The following is a 17,847-nucleotide window of genomic DNA, read 5'->3' on the forward strand; positions in this document are numbered from 1 at the left end:
TGTAAGATTTGTAATCACAATTAGTTTTGCTGGGGGAAAAAAATCGAAATTAATAATCTATGCCAAAGACACCGGAGGCATTCATTATTTATTCATTAATTTAATCTGATTGGTAATTTGAACTGATTACTGTGATAACTGATCTAATTATGAATACAATGGAATATTCTTTGGCCACTTGATGCTTGTTTATTCATTCATTCGTTGATTAATTGATTCATTTGCACACAGAGTCTGCTACCAAAAACCAAAACAATTGCAACCCAGCTCTTATTATGCAGGCCAGGTCAGTGGAATGGCACACTGAGACAGTTTATATTAGTTACACCTGAGCTGTTCCAGCTATGACAATTTGAAATGTCTGCAATAAAAAGGGGCCTATTTTGTTAGTGTTTCTTTCTATATATTTAATTTACCTAAGAAAAATTATCATATATGTTAAATTAATATTAATAATCAGAACAATGATAATAAACTCTTATGTCTTTGGATTGTGGAGTGTTGGACAGACAGAAACGGACACACAATGACAATCTAAACAGTTCTTTCACAATTCACATCAAAACTAATTGGACTTGTTTTAATCCAAAACAAGATATGTAATGAATACTTAGAATATTATATGATAAAATACATTTATTTCAAAGATATAACTTAAAAAAACACTCATGCATGAAATAACAAAGGAAATGAATACGGGTCATTTCTGACATGTGCATTAGAAGGGTGTAGTGATACAAAACTGATTTTTATTCAAAAAGTAACAAAGTAAAAATTTAAATAAGGATTAATTGGGGAATACCTGAAATACTGAATGATGAAATTCTTTCACTGCAAAGATATAGAAAATAAAAACTAAGGCCGGGTCACTGTGAACCCTGAAAAAATAACACTTGTTTGTGACTAACTATTTAACTCCACCCGGGCTTAATATAAATGAACACTTCAAAAGATTCATTAAACAAATAATTAATGTTGTCAGTTTGCTTTGATGTCACAGTGTCAGTGGTCATAGATTCCTTTGATTTCTTAAACTGTTGCAAAGGTGAAAGATGTATACAATCTGAAGAGAAGAGAAGAGTTTTTTTGACCTGAACAGATCTATAAATCTGTAAGTAGTGACAGTGATAGCACCACCTAGTGTCTATTTTTTTTTTTATGAATATTACTTAAATACTAAATGAATTTATATTTTTTAGAGGATTCACTTTGGGCCACATGATTTACTGTGGCGTGAAGGGTTCAGTTTAAAAATAGCGCAACAATAATATCAATAAACTGGACAAAGACAGTAAGACACGTTATGCTAATGTAATATTCCTGAGATAATGTCAATTCTCTGTCCAAAAGAATACTAATGAGATTATTGTGTGTTCTTGTTGACAGATTAAATTATTATGCACCACCCATGGATTATATTCTACCCGGAAGCTTGGTAGTGTAGGAATTTCCGGTTACGTCAGGGCGTAAGGACTCCATTAGAGCTGCAGCTGTTTGGAGAGAAACAACAACAAAAACGGGCGAACTGTCAGGGCCGCCGGAGTGACAGTCCGTCCACAGCCCGACAACGAGCCCTCAAACCTGGAAGCGCAACCTCCATTTCCCACCCGGAGCTCCGCCGGCTTCTAACCACGGCCGCTCTCGGTGAGGAAACTCTGGCCTCCGCTTCCTCCTCCTCCGACTCGGACACCGGCGGAGCGTCGCCGCCCCCGCGGAAGAAGCACCGAGCCTCGGCGGCGGAGGGAGCAGGAGAGCCCGGGGCTTCAGCAGTTGTGACAGGCCTCTCCGGAGTTGCCCTAGGACTTGCTTCGCACTCCCCGCACTCTCAAGCCACCTCCGCCATCCAGTTCAACCGTAGCGTCGTCAACATCCTCAGCGGCAGCATGCAGGCAAACGGGGCAGGACAGGGACAAGAATCCTCGGAGCTTTCCTGCCTAAATAGTGCACAAAACGGGGAGTCATCCTCGGCCGGCGGAAGCCACTCCAACGGGCTCCTCTCCAGCACAGACAACGGGAACAGTGTCGGTACCAGTAACGGGTCCTCGAGCGGGCCCGGTTCGGGGACTTCGTCCGCCTCCACGACTTCGGCCTCCGAGGTCGGTTCGCTGAAGAAGAAGAAACGACTCTCGCAGGCGGAGGAAGATGTCATACGACTAATAGGGCAACATCTCCACGGACTGGGGCTAAAGTAAGTTTATTCGGCGTGTCAGTCGAGGGAAAACACACAAACGCTTGCAACTCCGGGGTTGAACATGAGAGGTTTGACGGGTTTTACTGGTGTTTGGTGCGAAAGTGTGAAACTGCAGCTGGTACGGTTCCATCCGTGCGCCTGACATACACAAACATGGGGGGATGGGGCAGTTAGCCTGTGAGCTCGGCTGTTGGTAGAAAGAAGGGGTCCATCTTGCACAATAAAACCGTTAGCTTGGTTGCTAACAGCACTAGCCTGCGCTGAGGTGTTGTGTCCGGGCTTTAAACCTTTAAAAGGCAAACGTGTAACACAATCCAACGTTTGGCAGCTTCACGAATCCGTCGTGGGCTTAGATGTGCGTTAAATGGCTGCAGCGCCATGATGCTTTAATTAACGTTATAGATTTAGCACTGAATTAAAGGCATTACATCATCTAACGTTGGGAATCTAAGGGTTTCCACAGGGAAAGAAGACTTGTTGTGGTTTGCAAAGCGTAACACCAGTGTCATGAGAATGGATGAACTCGATTTAGCTCCTTATTTAAAGCACATGAGCAGGATCGTCGAGTGTTTATTTTTGTGGCTATTGCGCAAAAAAAAAAAAAAAAATGCGGACGAAATGTTGATGTGCGGGTTTGTCAATGTTGGTGGTTTATGGTATTCTGCGTTTTTCCAGCCTGGAATGCCACGGGGGGGAAGAGAAATAACACGGCTCTTATTGTGTGTGAGTCCACGGGAGGAACATTTAATAGGTCGGGCCACACTGTAATAACGAGCACGGTTATGAAAGCCGTGGTGGTTATTTTAGTATTCAGGGTGCACTCTGCGCACGTTTTCAGCTGTCATCTCCAGCAGCTCTGTTATTCACCACATTCATCCCCATTTTATATGAACGTGATATAATAGATCAGTGTCTTTTTATTATATATTTGTGTGTCACTGTCATGTGGGAAAAGAGTCAGGAACAGTGAGGGGCATGTGTTTATCTAAAGGCAGCAGCAGTCAATAGTCCTGGGTTGAACAGAATTTGCTGTATACCAGCTGATTTAGAAAGTGTTAAAATCCTGATTTTAATATATGAAGGAATGTCTAACCCTCTTCTTCAAAGTGGCTTTTGGATGACTTCACACCCCTTGGTCTCTGCTATCCAGCTGAGAAAGTGTAGCCTTCCATAATAAGGCATTATGAAAGACAACCTAGCAGCACTGTGTTTACAGAGAGGGGGGTGGGGGTGCATGGCATTACTTTCTGTGACACGGAGCCCCTGCGTTTCAGTGGGGAAAACACAAGTGGAATCGCCGTAGCAGCCAGCTGGAGGAAAAGGCTGAGCTGCTGCGCCACTCCATTGATACCTGGGAATGATGTCATCATGCTGCTGAAGGTGTCAGCCCCCCCATCCCCATCCCACTTACATTATCTCACACACACACACACACACTAATCAGACACATCTCAGCCGACCTGTTTGTGTTGGTGGCGTGTGTTTAGCTAAGATGGTGGTGTTTGGACAGATGGACACGGTTCATGGCTGACAGGCTCTGACAGGATAATCTCAACTGCAGTGTAGGCCAGGTTCATGCAAGTGGACCTGCCATTGTCCACAAATAATGATCTGAGAAGGACATCTATAATGTCATGTTAATATGGTCCCTATGCTAAAACTGTTGTTGTAGATCCCCCACAAAAAATATGACTATCTTACATGGTAACATGTAATAAATGATTAGATCATTAATAAAAGTTGAATATTCTACCTGGAAATGTAATTTAATATAATCATGTCCTGGCCTTTCAACACCATGCTGATTAAGCTCACATTTTCTTTGGCTCTTTGATTTTATGTCATTTTAAAAGTCACCCTCTCCTTTCTTTCATCTCATTTGCCTTGTGTCTATACGTCGGTCTCACTTTGTCTTCCCCTCTTCCTCTCTGTGTCTCTGCAGTCAGACAGTGGACCTGCTGATGCAGGAGTCAGGCTGCAGACTGGAACATTCGTCTGCTACCAAGTTCCGCAACCATGTCATGGAGGGGGAATGGGACAAGGTTGGTCATGCGTTGCCATGGTTGCATAACACCGAGCACTTCATGGTTTGGGAATTAGTGACACATTTTTGGGATCTGTTGTCCATATTGTGCTGTAACATGGAGAGCTTGGACAAGAAACCAGCAGTTGGCATCTCAGATGTATCTAATATGGACTGGCAAGAAAAACAAACATGATCCCTATTAGTTATTGAAGGCAGCATGTCAAAGCATCAGTAAAGTACATTAAGTCTGCATTTGGGCCTGTATTAAGACTTTTTACAGGACCTATACACATTCACAACTGTCTATAAGTCACAATATTTGACATGAAACTATTTTCTTTACCAACAGATATTAGTGTTGAAATTTTGTGCACATAGCTGCACATAAAATATTTTATCTGTTTATTAACTGTTAATATTTAGAGTTCAGGGAAGAAATCTGACTTTTGGTGACGGGAAATACTGTTAGGCTGGTCAGTTGTTAAATATTGAAGGATCAGTAAGTTATAAAAGTAAACCCACTCAGGATTATGCTTGCAAGGTCTGGCAAACCATACCGTGCTGCTTTGTAACAAAATAATAGGGCACTTGCCTTGTTATATACATATCAAACATCATAATTAATTTAATTAGAACACCCAAAGCACAACGCAGCATAATTAATTGGCTTTAAATCACCAGTCCTAGTTGTTTTACCTCGTTCTTACCACAGAATAGCTCTCAGCTGCCTTGTGAATCTTCTGGAATAATGAACACATGTCAGAACTGGCGGCTGGAAAATTAATTCAGCCTTGAGCTGAGCGGTGATAAATCTTTGGATGTGGCACGTATGTTTGAACTCTCTACAAACCAATAGAAAAGCAGCCATTCATTTGGCACTTGTTTTGATCCTAAAGTTACATTTTACCAACAGATAGTAAAAGTGGGAAGTGTTTTATTAAGAGACACAAAGGTGCTTTGTTGCATTTTGTCAGTTATTGTTAAAGCCTCTGTTTACTCATCTTAAATATTAATGCGACCATAGATGTGTATTACTCTTCCTTTTAATTTTTTTGTTTTCCTGTGCATGTATGGAAACTGCTGAGCTAACCCATTTCTCTCCCTCTCCCTCCCCTCTATCAACATCCCTTTGTTTTGGACCAGGCTGAGAATGATCTCAACGAGCTGAGAGCACTGATGCATTCTCCCAATGCTATTGTGGTAAGCTCCCTTTGCCCAAACCTGAACCACCGGGATGAATGACAGTCATTCGGTCAGTTAACAGGCACAGCTGGAGGTTCCAGAATTGCGACGTGATAATGCAGAGCTGCATGTTCTTGTTGTGGAACAGTGAACTCTAAAATGTTCTGGGTGAAGCCTGGGAAAGTGTAGCGACAGGAATGGGTGTCACGTTCAAATCAGGGAATGGTGTTTGAGTCGGTTGAAAAAACTGATTGATCAATTTGATTGACAATTGAAGATTATTCTGAGATTATTTTGATTATAGATTTATTGTTTTATTTTCTATAGTAATCTGTTGGATATTTCAAGTGTTAGAGACAACAGAGGCAATTCAAAGAAGTCACCTTGTTCTGTAGATACTTGTGATCAGAAGGTTCCACAATATCAAATGAACAAATCAAATAATTAAGAATATAATGGCAGACTTATCAATTAGGGAATGAATAATGTTTTGCAACCCTGTTAAAAAATACACCCATCATTTTTGATTGAAAGATGATTCTTTGTCTGTATTTGAAATATTCTTAAATTTAGGTTTTACTGAAAGCGAAACAACTTCCATAGTTATTTGCCTTTTGAACGGAATAAACCGTTACACTGTGGGATCGGTTTAACGTTAAATACTTCATACACTACTCGGCTCAGGTTAATTAGCCTTTGCTAGCATGCTAGTTAGCTGGCATTACCGCCACAATGTTCCCCTGTGCCTCAGTCAGATGTTAGAAGTCTGTGCCTGCAACCACAATTCGTGGGTTGATGTTTTCGTGGGTCAATGTGCAGTAGGTGCCACTGTGGTTACACCAGTTGTCAGAGCTGTGACTCCTACTGCATACCTAGATAAAACTGACACTTTATATGACTCAATGTTGACCAGCAGCAGCAACTGATAAACACTTGCCAGTGTTCTTCAGTATGAAGGCTGCAGGCCGCTGATGTTGACATTTCCATATGTCTTGTGCAAATCTATAAATATATTCTGATCATGAGATCATCCAGCCTTTGGAATACGGTACAGCTAGTTTTGATTACAAATGACGGCATTAATTTCATTCGGGGGAATTTGGTGATGTCAGTGTTCAGCTAAACCCGTAGAAATGTGAACATTTATGTCCTATAATAATAATAGTAATAATCTGTTGTGTAATCAGTGGTCTAGTCAATGTTACAGAGAAAGTTGAGGTAGTTCAATCTTATCTGTCTTCCTTCTCTACTGAGGTCATCTCTCATAAAATCTCTTGTTTCTCTTCCTCTGCTCAGCGTATGAAGTTCCTGCTGCTGCAGCAGAAGTACCTGGAGTATCTGGAGGATGGCAAAGTCCTGGAGGCTCTGCAGGTGCTGCGGGGAGAGCTGACGCCTCTCAAGTACAACACAGATCGCATCCACGTTCTCAGCGGGTACTTATACAACTTATATCGCACCTGTCTCACAGCAGTTACATGACAGTTCACCCTCTGAACAGCTACTGTGTATACCCATGTAACTCTTCGATACATCTGTAATCACTCATGATACAGCTCCCACCTAAAGTAGTTGACATTTAAGTTCTAATTGGTTTATCACTTCTGGCATATTTAACAATTGTACGACCTGTGATCTAAGCAGCAGAGTTAATGTCACTTCCTTCCTCTGTCTGCTGCTCCCAGTTGCTCCACCTCTTGACTGAATAATGCAGAGGATTTGTTGCTGTTGCCAACGCTTCTGTGCAGAGAACCTCCCGCTGCGTTGTGCATGTGTCAAAGGCAAACTCTGGGTAGACTCTGTAGCCAATTTTACCCGCAGGTCCTGTCCGAAATGGCTTTGGTCAGTTTCATCGAGTTTTTAAAAACTAGTTATTTACTCATGACTTTTGTTGTTGTCTGAACCTGCACTAATGAAGATTATATTGATAACGTGTTAAAAATCAATGACTGAATCAACAATATTCCAAGGTTGTTATTGGCTTTGTTCACTAATACACATATACGTACATTTTTTTCTCAAGACATAAAATGTAAGAGTGCCACTAGCTACATTATTTGATCATCGAATCCATAGTCTGATCAACACCTTATGCTTTCAGCTAAAAAGTATTCTCATCCATTGCCTTTTTAATTAGTTGGAATAGAGCACTTGCTTTCACCTATAAGCCTGTTTGTTATAACAGCTTGTCGCTCACCTGAAGGATTCATTTATTGATCTGTCACCTGTCTCGGTCAATTTGTTAACAGTGTCCAAATGTGTCCTTAAAACTGTCAAAGAAATTACTTCCAGCTTGTTCCTCATTCAGTACCTGCATTTGAGTTGCCTCATTATATATTCTGTACCACTTGTGTTTGAGGCAACTAAAGTTTTGTTCCGTGTTAGATGTTCATCTGCAATAAATCTAATCTGTACTGCGTATGGTCTTGTATATGGAGGAAATGTTATACATATAGTAGTTGGTTAATAGCTAAACGCTTGAAATGTCTTTTTGCGTCTGTGCAGGTACCTAATGTGTAGCCACGCTGAGGATCTGAGGGCCAAGGCGGAGTGGGAGGGCAAGGGCACCGTGTCACGCTGCAGACTGCTGGACAAATTACAAAGTGAGGAGCTGACAAATATCGTCACAGAGTTATACAAACAACCTATATGAGAGGTCAACATGTCTTTACTCTTTCCATGTAGCGTACCTGCCACCGTCTGTGATGCTGCCCCCACGGCGGCTGCAGACCCTGCTGCGGCAAGCGGTGGAGCTGCAGAGGGACCGCTGCCTGTATCATAACACCAAGATGGACAGTAACCTGGACTCTGTCTCTCTCCTCCTCGATCATGTCTGCAGCAGGTTTGTACTGCACAGCTAGCATATTGCTCTCCCAAATTAATTTATTTACAGTTGTTGCAGCATTTTGAGATATAGACAATATACGGTAGCAGGACCAACCATTGCTGCATCACACGGTGAAGATTTTAACCCCAGGTCATTTTTTTCCCCGTCACAGGAAGCAGTTCCCTTGTTACACGCAGCAGATTCTGACAGAGCACTGTAACGAGGTGTGGTTCTGCAAGTTTTCAAACGATGGCACCAAACTAGCCACAGGCTCCAAAGATACCACTGTCATATTATGGCAAGTGGACCCGGTGAGTGCAAAAAATGCAATAGACATACACACGGCCATACTTATGATTTAGTCTATGTCCTGCTGAAATGTAGTGGTTAGGGCTGCTTGAACATTTTGCCAGCAGGTTTGTCTTCTGACAACTGACAGTGAATTATTTTCTCTTTCTTCATGGTAAAAGCACATTTACTGTAGCTGTATTACTTACCTGGTAAATGACTTTAATAACAAACGTATTGTTCAGAGGCTCTAAAAAGGTCATACTCTAAATATATATGCGTTACCATTGCCTTTGAATGTAACCTTCTGTTGTTTCAGATGTATCATTAAATATGGTATGTACAATTACATAATCTCTGTTTGGGGAAATGAACACTGGTATCTGTTTTCCTGTCTGACATTTCACCAATGTGCTGGTTTAACTCTGGTTTGAATACCTGAAATCCTCGCACCACTGCAAACACGAGCCCAGCCCTTCAGCGTGTCTCTAATTTTTATCATAATCATCTTAATCCTGTCTTTGTGTAGGAGAGCCACCAGTTGAAGCTGCTGCGAACCCTCGAAGGTCACGCGTACGGAGTCTCCTACTTAGCCTGGAGTCCCGACGACACCTATCTGATCGCCTGTGGACCTGACGACTGCTCCGAGCTCTGGCTCTGGAATGTGCAGGTAACGTCTCTCTGTTTTGAGCTATATTCTTAATCCCCCGTTTACTTGTGATACCTCTAACAGTGTTTTCATATGTCTGTCCCTTTTTTCCCCTGCGTACTTGATTGTGAAAATGGGAAGTAAAGCGTCTTATCAGTCACGTCAAAGACTGGGGCCTTCTAATCTATATATAGGCCAGTGGGAAAGAAAAACGTGCATTGAGTCTTCCACAGATATTCTGTTGACTGTGTGTACTCAATGACCTCTCCGCTCTTCCCACCCCCTCCTCTTTCTTCTCCTTTTATTCACCCCTCCCCCACATGTACTTAACGTTTCTTCTTGTTGTTTCCCTTCCCCCTCATTTTTCTCCCACTGTCATTGTCAATCTTTTTGTCCACCAGACGGGGGAGCTGCGGAACAAAATATCCCAGTCCCATGAAGACAGTCTGACCAGTGTGGCCTGGAACCCCGACGGCAAACGCTTCGTCACCGGGGGACAGAGGGGGCAGTTTTATCAGTGTGTAAGTAAATTAGATTTTTTGCTAGTAAGTGTATTTTTCTGCCATTTTTCCCATTGTATTATATGGTATGCTGTGACTTTAAACAGGCAGCATTAAGATAAGTGTATCTTTCAATGTATTGATTTTCCAGCCATGAACCCAATGATCGAGATAGGCAGGTCTCTGTGGTGGTCTCCATGGTGCCCTGGAAATGATTATATGTGCAACCTAATTATTCTAAAAAAGCCACTATCATGTTGTTCTGATTGATACCTCGTCTGGGTGTCAAGCTTATCTACTTGTTGGTCGTCCTTTTGTACTTTGTTCATGTCTTCAATCCCCGATTAAGAGATGAGGGGGGTGTTCTTCTGTCTGTCGTTGTCAGGACCTAGATGGTAACTTGTTGGACTCCTGGGAGGGCGTACGAGTACAGTGCCTGTGGTGCCTGAATGATGGCAGGACAGTGCTGGCGTCGGACACCCACCAGCGTATCCGGGGTTACAACTTTGAGGACCTTACGGACAGAAACATGTGCGTGTCAACCTTCCTACCACCTGTACTGATGCATATGTAGATAAAGGTTCAATGTTTACTATAATATATAGGATATATATAACTTTTAATTCCTAAAATGTGCATTTTATCATGTTCCAAAATGACACAGATTTTCTTCTGAAGACAATGATACTAATGTTGATTTTATTCATTAATAACAGTCATTAACAGTAAGGCAGTTTTCTGTCATGACATGAGAAAATGTCTGAATAAGTGGGTGCATACTTTTCCGGAATTTGTCTTGCACATATGAAGAAAGCAGCAGGAGAAATATCACATCACCTGACTTGGACATTTGCGTTGTCACATACAGCCCCTCCAGATAATTTCAGGAGAAAGTCTTGAGTTCAGTGTATGACTGAAAGCAGCTTAATTTATAGGATGAATTCTTAAAGCAATGTATGGTCTACATAAGCGTAGTTTTTAGAGTCCTAATAGAAAGATAATTTAATATTTTCCCTTCATACAAATATACTGTATGATTGTACTTTCAGTTGGGTTTGTCCTCCCTGCTATTGGACAAGACACACTTTAGTAAAAGTTCAACCACAAATTCTGGGAAAAGGTCGCACAAGTTGGCACAACAAACTATGCTACAAGGATTTCCTCTGTATTATATTGGGTGTAGCTGATTGCCTGTGTCTGTTTATCCTTTACAGAGTTCAAGAGGACCACCCTATTATGTCTTTTACTGTTTCAAAGAATGGAAGATTAGCTTTGTTAAATGTAGCAACTCAGGTAAGCCCTTTGTCCAACTACTACTGATGTTTTTACGAACACTATACAGGACATGTCAGTAGTTACAATGTATTCTTCTACCTTTTGTAGGGAGTACACCTGTGGGACCTTCAAGACCGGGTACTGGTGAGGAAGTACCAAGGTGTGACCCAGGGCTTCTACACCATCCACTCATGCTTTGGAGGACACAACGAAGCCTTCATTGCAAGTGGCAGTGAAGGTGCAGTCAAAATATTCCAAGTTTTAATACTTAATTCAATATATGGCGCTCAGTGTTGAACACTATGATCTTAAACTGCCTCTGCTAACTTTTTATTTTTCCCTTCCTCTTGTTCCCTGGATGTTCTTGGATTGTTCATTGCCTGGCTTGTGAAAAAATGAATACATTACACTGTTGTTCCCTTGTTTGCTTTAACCTAATGCATTTATTTCTGTTCTCATATTCACTCCCACTCATGTCTTTGCTTTCACGTCGTCATCCCCCCCCCACTCCACAGACCACAAAGTGTACATCTGGCACCGGCGTGGCGAGCTTCCCATTGCTGAGCTAACAGGCCACACACGCACAGTAAACTGTGTGAGCTGGAACCCGGTCATCCCAGGACTCATTGCTTCCGCCTCAGACGACGGCACAGTGCGGATTTGGGGTCCTGCGCCGTTCCACGACTCGCAAGAGGCGGACGGACTCAACGGTAAAAGCTAGATCTGTCTTTTTTTACCACAGTGCAAGTGAACGTCATTGGCTTAAATACTGTCATGGGTAGCATCTACTTGAGAAAACTTGACCAACTCTTTGGCTGCAGCAGATCAGTGAATGTTTTGTAACATGCTAATGCAGAGTCCTGCACTGGTCGATTTTTGCAAACCCACACCTAGAAAGCTCTGTACTGGAACCAAACCATTACTAGCAATAATCTCTCAAATCTAATCCGGACTCATTAGCATATTACCCACAATCCGTCACCCTTTTATTAACACACATGCTACATACAAAGCAACTCACTTCAAATGAGTTATGTCCTCTTTTTCCTCCTGTTGGTGACTGAGTTGTTTTCTTGGAAAAGTATCTATGAATTGACACTGCACCTGTGCTCCCTCAGCTGTCTGTGTTTCCTCAGTGGCGAGGTGCTTAGCTTGTGGCTATCAAAAGCTAGTGTTTCTTGCCACTTTTTACAAGCAGCAAAGCTACCGAGCATGTATTCGCCAATGGCTATTTTATGTTCTAGCTAGATTGCTGTCCGTTGTGCCAGTTAATTGAGTGGAAGTAAAGTGGTCAAAGCTATCCTTGCTGCTGACTAGGCTTCATATTAGCGGAATTAGATTTAAAAATTACTACACACTCGTTTTAATTTCTGATTTCTCCAGGGAAAAAACACATTTTGTGACTGCTGAGTTCTTAACCACCAAAATAATTGTGGTAACTATATTTACCTGATGTCTCTCTTTTCCTTTCCTCAGAGAACTGCAGTAACATGGACAGTTGATGGTCACTCATGGAGCAAATGACATCTCTCTTTGACAACAATCCAAGAATCCCACAGTGAAACAAAATCTAAACTGGCAAATAAAATCCAACAACAGAAATGAAGTCAAGAATAACACAACAAAAGCCACCAAGACAAAAGAGTAAACAAAAAGCGAGACAAACTTGTCTCCTGACTGGCCTAGACAAAATGGTGGAGGTGATGACGGACACTCTGAAATTTCAAGTCCTCATCCAAAACTTGATCTCGACCCAGAGGCCTGGAAACTCCAGTCAATGCCCAGCGGGAATACGTCCGCCATCCAGTGGCGAGTTGTGACAGGCTGTTCTCCTCCTCCAACTAACCCTCCTCCTCCCCTCCCCTGTCTCGCTGCATGGTCACCTGCCATGCCAGTTCCTCGCAGAGTTTCCCAGGAAACCCACCTCCACCTTGAGCTCGGCGCACATCAAGTTCCTGTGACACCGCCTGACTGACACGGCAGACCAACCATCTACCTATTGGACTGCATTTGTCTGCCTGTTTTGTCTCAAGCTACCTGTAAAATGTCTCAATGGACATGGGTGGGGTGTTTTCGGGACAGGATGATGCGTAGGGGGATATAGCAACACTTCTGTATGTATTTTTTTTCTCCCCCCTCTTATTGCTATATTCTTCACATTGTTGGACTAAAGCCGAAAATCCACATTGAAAAAACTAAAACTGACCGACCAGCTGACAAAGAACACAAAAACAAGGCTATGCTAAATGTTGGAAATTTATTTTAATGGTAGTCATAGCATTTATTCTCATTTAAGAGGTGAATCTTAGCTTGAGTAGTGCCCTTGGAAAGCTTTAGCTTGAAGATTCCACTTTCTGTTTCTCGACATTAGGAAAACAAAACTTTTTAATTCCTTAATTTAACTCCTAACACGGACAGTCGCTGCAATGTTTCCAACTTGACAGCCCCCCTCCACCCCAAATAAAAAAAAGACATCTCCTCTGTCGAGCTAGCTACCGCACAACTTCATTACATCTGCCTAAGAGGAGACGGACAGAGGGATTACAGGTCACATATCAGCAGCGAGGGAGGGGGCAGACGTTATCTGTGAGGTGGGGTTTCCACTGTCGGGACAGATCGCTATGATCCCTTCTCAAAAGAAATGCAAGGGTTCAAGTGTGATTTCGAATGCAGGCCGGTGACTGCTGTCCCTCTGTGTCTGTGTGTGTGTGTGTGTGTGTGGGCGCGTGTGTGTGTGAGTGAGTGAGTGCGAGAGTTTATGCATGCACACATTAATGTGAGAGATTACATTTGTGGGTGCAGGTTTAATTGGCTCGTGTGTTTTTGTATGCGTGTTCAATTCACACCAGCAAAAAAAATACTCCCCCCTACGATCCTATAATCCCATAGTAAAATTGTAAAGAGGATTTTAAATCGATTCTAAGTTATCCAAAGCCCCGTAAGGACCTCTATCTGTCGAACAAAGAATACTTGAGAGCCATTTTGTAAAAGAAAAACTTTTTTTAATCTGGGGCTTTGTTTTTTTACATTTGTTTGGTTTTTCTCCTTAACCACGTGGCATTCAAACGGCACTGAGTTATTGGCATCCAATCATCTTTGTGGGGAGAAATTTAGGAAAGAGCAATTTGGTCGAGGCATGTTTAAAAAAAAAAGAAAAGACAAAAAAAAAGAAGCTGTTAAGTGTTGTGTTTATTAGCAAAGGGTTATTTCATATGGGAAGTTCGATGATTGTAACGTACTGAATGAGTAGTTAGCACGGCCCTAGAGAGAAGAAGGAGGCACCAATAATCAGAACCATGCTCTGAGCCCGCAGAGTTAGGGAGCGAAACACACACACATACACACACACATACACAAACTGCCTTCCTGTTCATACAGTTGCACACAAACCTTCAGTATGTATGACACCCCTCCCTCCACCCAACTGCACTTTGAGTGGTCTCATTGCCGTCTTGCACCTACTGCAGCGGCGTGAATCCATAAGGTTCTTGTAGCCTTGCAGTCACCACACTCGCCAGACGTTTGGCTTTAAACAAGGCTGCTTTGGCAAAGACTTAAAAAACGGACAGGAGATTGCTAAAGGAATCAAGCCCTCTCTATGCATCCAAAAGCGGTGACTGATTATTTCATTGTAGAACTCTTGCATATAAAGCATCATGGCAGCCTCACCTGGAGGGTGCCACTGTTGGAGCTTAGAGAGAACTCAGCATTAACTCCCCCATTGCTCTCCAGCCAAGTACTTCAGTGGTCAGTGCACCATTCAAAGCTTTCTTCCTCCCTTTTTCAGGGTATGTAATGACTATTTGCTACAGACTGATATACAGTGAAAATGTTTAAAAAACAGTGCTTTTCTGTCTGTTTTTATTGAACTTTTTTGTTACTTAAAATTTTTTTTGTTCACATTATATCATTTTTTTTTGGGTTGACCTTTATCCCTGTATGATCATATTAAAATATAACCAGACACTTGGGAGTCCTCACTTTTTTTTAATCTTAACAAATCCCTTTTAACTTTCTTTTATATATTTTTTTCTTAGTTTCTTTGTGTTCAGTTGAATTTTATCTACCACTACAATTACAAATGAATATGCACAGTAACACCCATGCCAATAGGAAGAGTCATTGTAGGAAGTGTGTTACCTATAATCAAATCAGGTTTGAACTATCCACCCCTCGCCTTTAAAGAGTTTCCTTCATGTGAGAATCTTCTTTATCGCATGTCTGTGTAATTGAGCAAAATCTCTCTTGGTGTGCCATTGTTGATTTGACAGTTGCCACTGCTCTGACCCGTATCAAAGCCAAATCACTTTAGAAACAACAAGTGTGACGGTCTGATATTCACAGTCTTGAACCCTCGACTCCCCGACTGCAGAACGGACTCCTCTTCCACACCCAACATCATTTCAGAAGACCCGAGGCAAATCACACGCTAATGAACCCTAACATGAGTTTCAGTAAAGCCCATCATTCACCTGCTGGGGGCAAATGCTATGTCTGTATGCAACCTGGTGTCTACTCTGTTCTTCTGTCTTGAGTTTACCAAGGGAGTTGTTTCTGATTTTAAATATGTCTTATTTCTCTCTCTGAGGTGAGGGTGGTGGTTGTGGGTAAGGGGCTGGGTGGGGATTACTAAGGGCTTGCTGTAGCATCTCTGAGTTCCTTGGGTGAGGGGCGGGACGGGGTGATGTGTGGGTTTTGCGTTCAGTGTGTTATTTACAAAAGTGATTGTACTGTTTTGTATTGTTGTGTAGGAAAAGTGTTATGTATGCATATTTTCAATAAAGCATTCAGGGTTTTGAAAAAAAAGAAGAAGTATAGTCCATGGAAGTTTGATCGGCCAGGAGCTTGTGAGGTCTACCTATCAGATGCCAAGGGCGGCCCATCAAATGCCAATGGAGCATTTTTTCTCCCACTCACACCCCCACTGTGCAGATCCAGCTCGGCCCTGAACCACTGTCTTAGGAAAAAAGCATGTTTCATGGTGGAAAACACTGGGTTTGAATTTTCGGTTTTGTGAATTCAGTGTTGATTTCTAAATGTTTTGAAAGCAATGTGTGGGGCCAGACCAGCTGGTGAGAGGGGATCTCCAATGCCAGAATAATTAGGAATGACAAGAACAATTGCCAATAAAGTGACATTATTTTGAGTAAGCTTTGTTGTTGGCCATACATTTCTATAGAAACGTCACCCTTTAGGAAACCGGTTCTCTAAGCATGGATACTGGTAAAATGTGAGACCCAAAGTAATTTATAGTAAAATTATGAGTAAGAAGCCAATAAAGAAACGATCATAAAGATTTATGCACACATGTATAATAAAACCTGTAACTGAAAAAGATCCTGTAGATTTCCACTTGATTGTTGTGTTGCAGACAAATAAGTGACTTGATCCTGTTTGTCTATGTTGCTGTAAATGTTTTATACTGAAAAAAGAACCAACGTATGTTTTAAAATGAAAATAAATGACTTCCTAACTCTGATTTATAACAATGTAAAAAGAAGCAGGATGAAACACAATTTCATAATAATTTGATAGGGTTCAACAAGTATTGGATTATTTCACAATTTCATGGTTATATATTATGTCTAATCCATCAGAATAACATTAATTCTAGTGGTATTAATTCAATGAATCAGCCTTTATGTATAAAAGCAAATGTTTTTCAAATGAGAGAATCTCACTCTTTTAATGAGTAGTATCATAGGACAGTAAAAAATGAAGGACATACCCAACAAAGACTGAAAACAAATCTGGAAATAGTATAAGAATTAAAATGAACATTTGGACACATTTATACGATATATGATAATATATATACAGTATAATTTATATGATGTACATGATTTGATAATCACAACTAATCTACTAATGGGCACTGGTTCTGACTAACTCGATATACACTTAATTTAATTTACAATACACTTTTACTTTTACTTTATTTTAGACTTAATTCTTTTTTTTACTGTTTCTGTTCTACTTTATATCGTTCTGTACTGTAATCTTGGAGCAAGCAGGCACAAGAGCTATGCTATTTACTATTAATAGTCTTATCTAAAACACAATGGCAGCAAATAAGCACATGAGAAAACATAACAGCAAGTAAGAAAAGACGACGTGTTTTGCACTCCAGGGCCACCATATCACTGGACTGCACTGATGTCTCTGCCTGGGACACTTTGACAATTCAGTGTGTATAATTTAGTGACATCTAGTGGTGCAGTTGCATATTGCAGCTGAACGCCCCTCACCTCGCCCTCCCCTTCCAAACATGAGAGAGAAGCTGTCGTAGCCTTCACTTGCATAACAACTCAAAAGATGTTTAGTTTGTCCAGTTTGGGCTACTGTAAAAAATAACATGGTGGCCTCTGTAGAGAGGACCAGCTCCAGATGTAAAATATTTGAAAATAAAGGGCTCAATCTAGGGTAAAGAAAACAATAATTTGTACAATTTAGATGAAAAACACTAGTGAAAACAACACAATGATTATCTTGTATTTAATGTCTGCCAGTAGATCCTTTTCACCTAAATCGTACACACTGGACCTTTAACTTCCCCTGGCAAATAAAGGACTAACTGTACTTTGCACACTCCAGCCTCTAGTGTTTACTTACTATGTATGTATTGCACAATCCCCTCCCCTGGTGCTTATAGTATTTTTTACATTTAATTTTGTTTCCTATTTAAAAAAAAATGTAATATTTATACTTGCACAAATACACCACATCAAATTCTTGTATGTGTAAACCTGATTCTGATGCATAGACCAGAACAGAGGATTCAAAGGCCTTGTTCTCCAAAAGCTCTATGCTGATGTTTATCTCTTTAATGCAGGAGAGATGAAGACTGTCTGTTCCGATCAGATGATTCAATGAAGACGTTTCTTGAGATGAGTGGTTTTATGATGCACAACA

General features: G+C 41.3%; 1 protein-coding gene across 1 annotated transcript; it reads left to right on the top strand.

The window, feature by feature from the left end:
• The first annotated feature begins 1,437 nt into the window (after window positions 1–1,437).
• LOC118099216 (WD repeat-containing protein 26) lies at window positions 1,438–16,085 on the top strand. The gene is made up of 14 exons (XM_035143608.2): window positions 1,438–2,188; window positions 4,134–4,233; window positions 5,361–5,417; window positions 6,696–6,832; window positions 7,902–7,999; window positions 8,082–8,238; window positions 8,396–8,534; window positions 9,041–9,181; window positions 9,562–9,681; window positions 10,046–10,191; window positions 10,875–10,953; window positions 11,044–11,173; window positions 11,451–11,645; window positions 12,412–16,085. Exons 1-14 carry the CDS (start codon window positions 1,884–1,886, stop codon window positions 12,435–12,437), a joined length of 1,830 nt encoding a protein of 609 aa, XP_034999499.1. The 5' UTR covers window positions 1,438–1,883; the 3' UTR covers window positions 12,438–16,085.
• The last annotated feature ends 1,762 nt before the right edge of the window (window positions 16,086–17,847 follow it).

Source organism: Hippoglossus stenolepis, chromosome 20 (genome assembly GCF_022539355.2).
Source record: "Hippoglossus stenolepis isolate QCI-W04-F060 chromosome 20, HSTE1.2, whole genome shotgun sequence".
In the NCBI taxonomy this organism is placed as follows: domain Eukaryota; kingdom Metazoa; phylum Chordata; class Actinopteri; order Pleuronectiformes; family Pleuronectidae; genus Hippoglossus; species Hippoglossus stenolepis.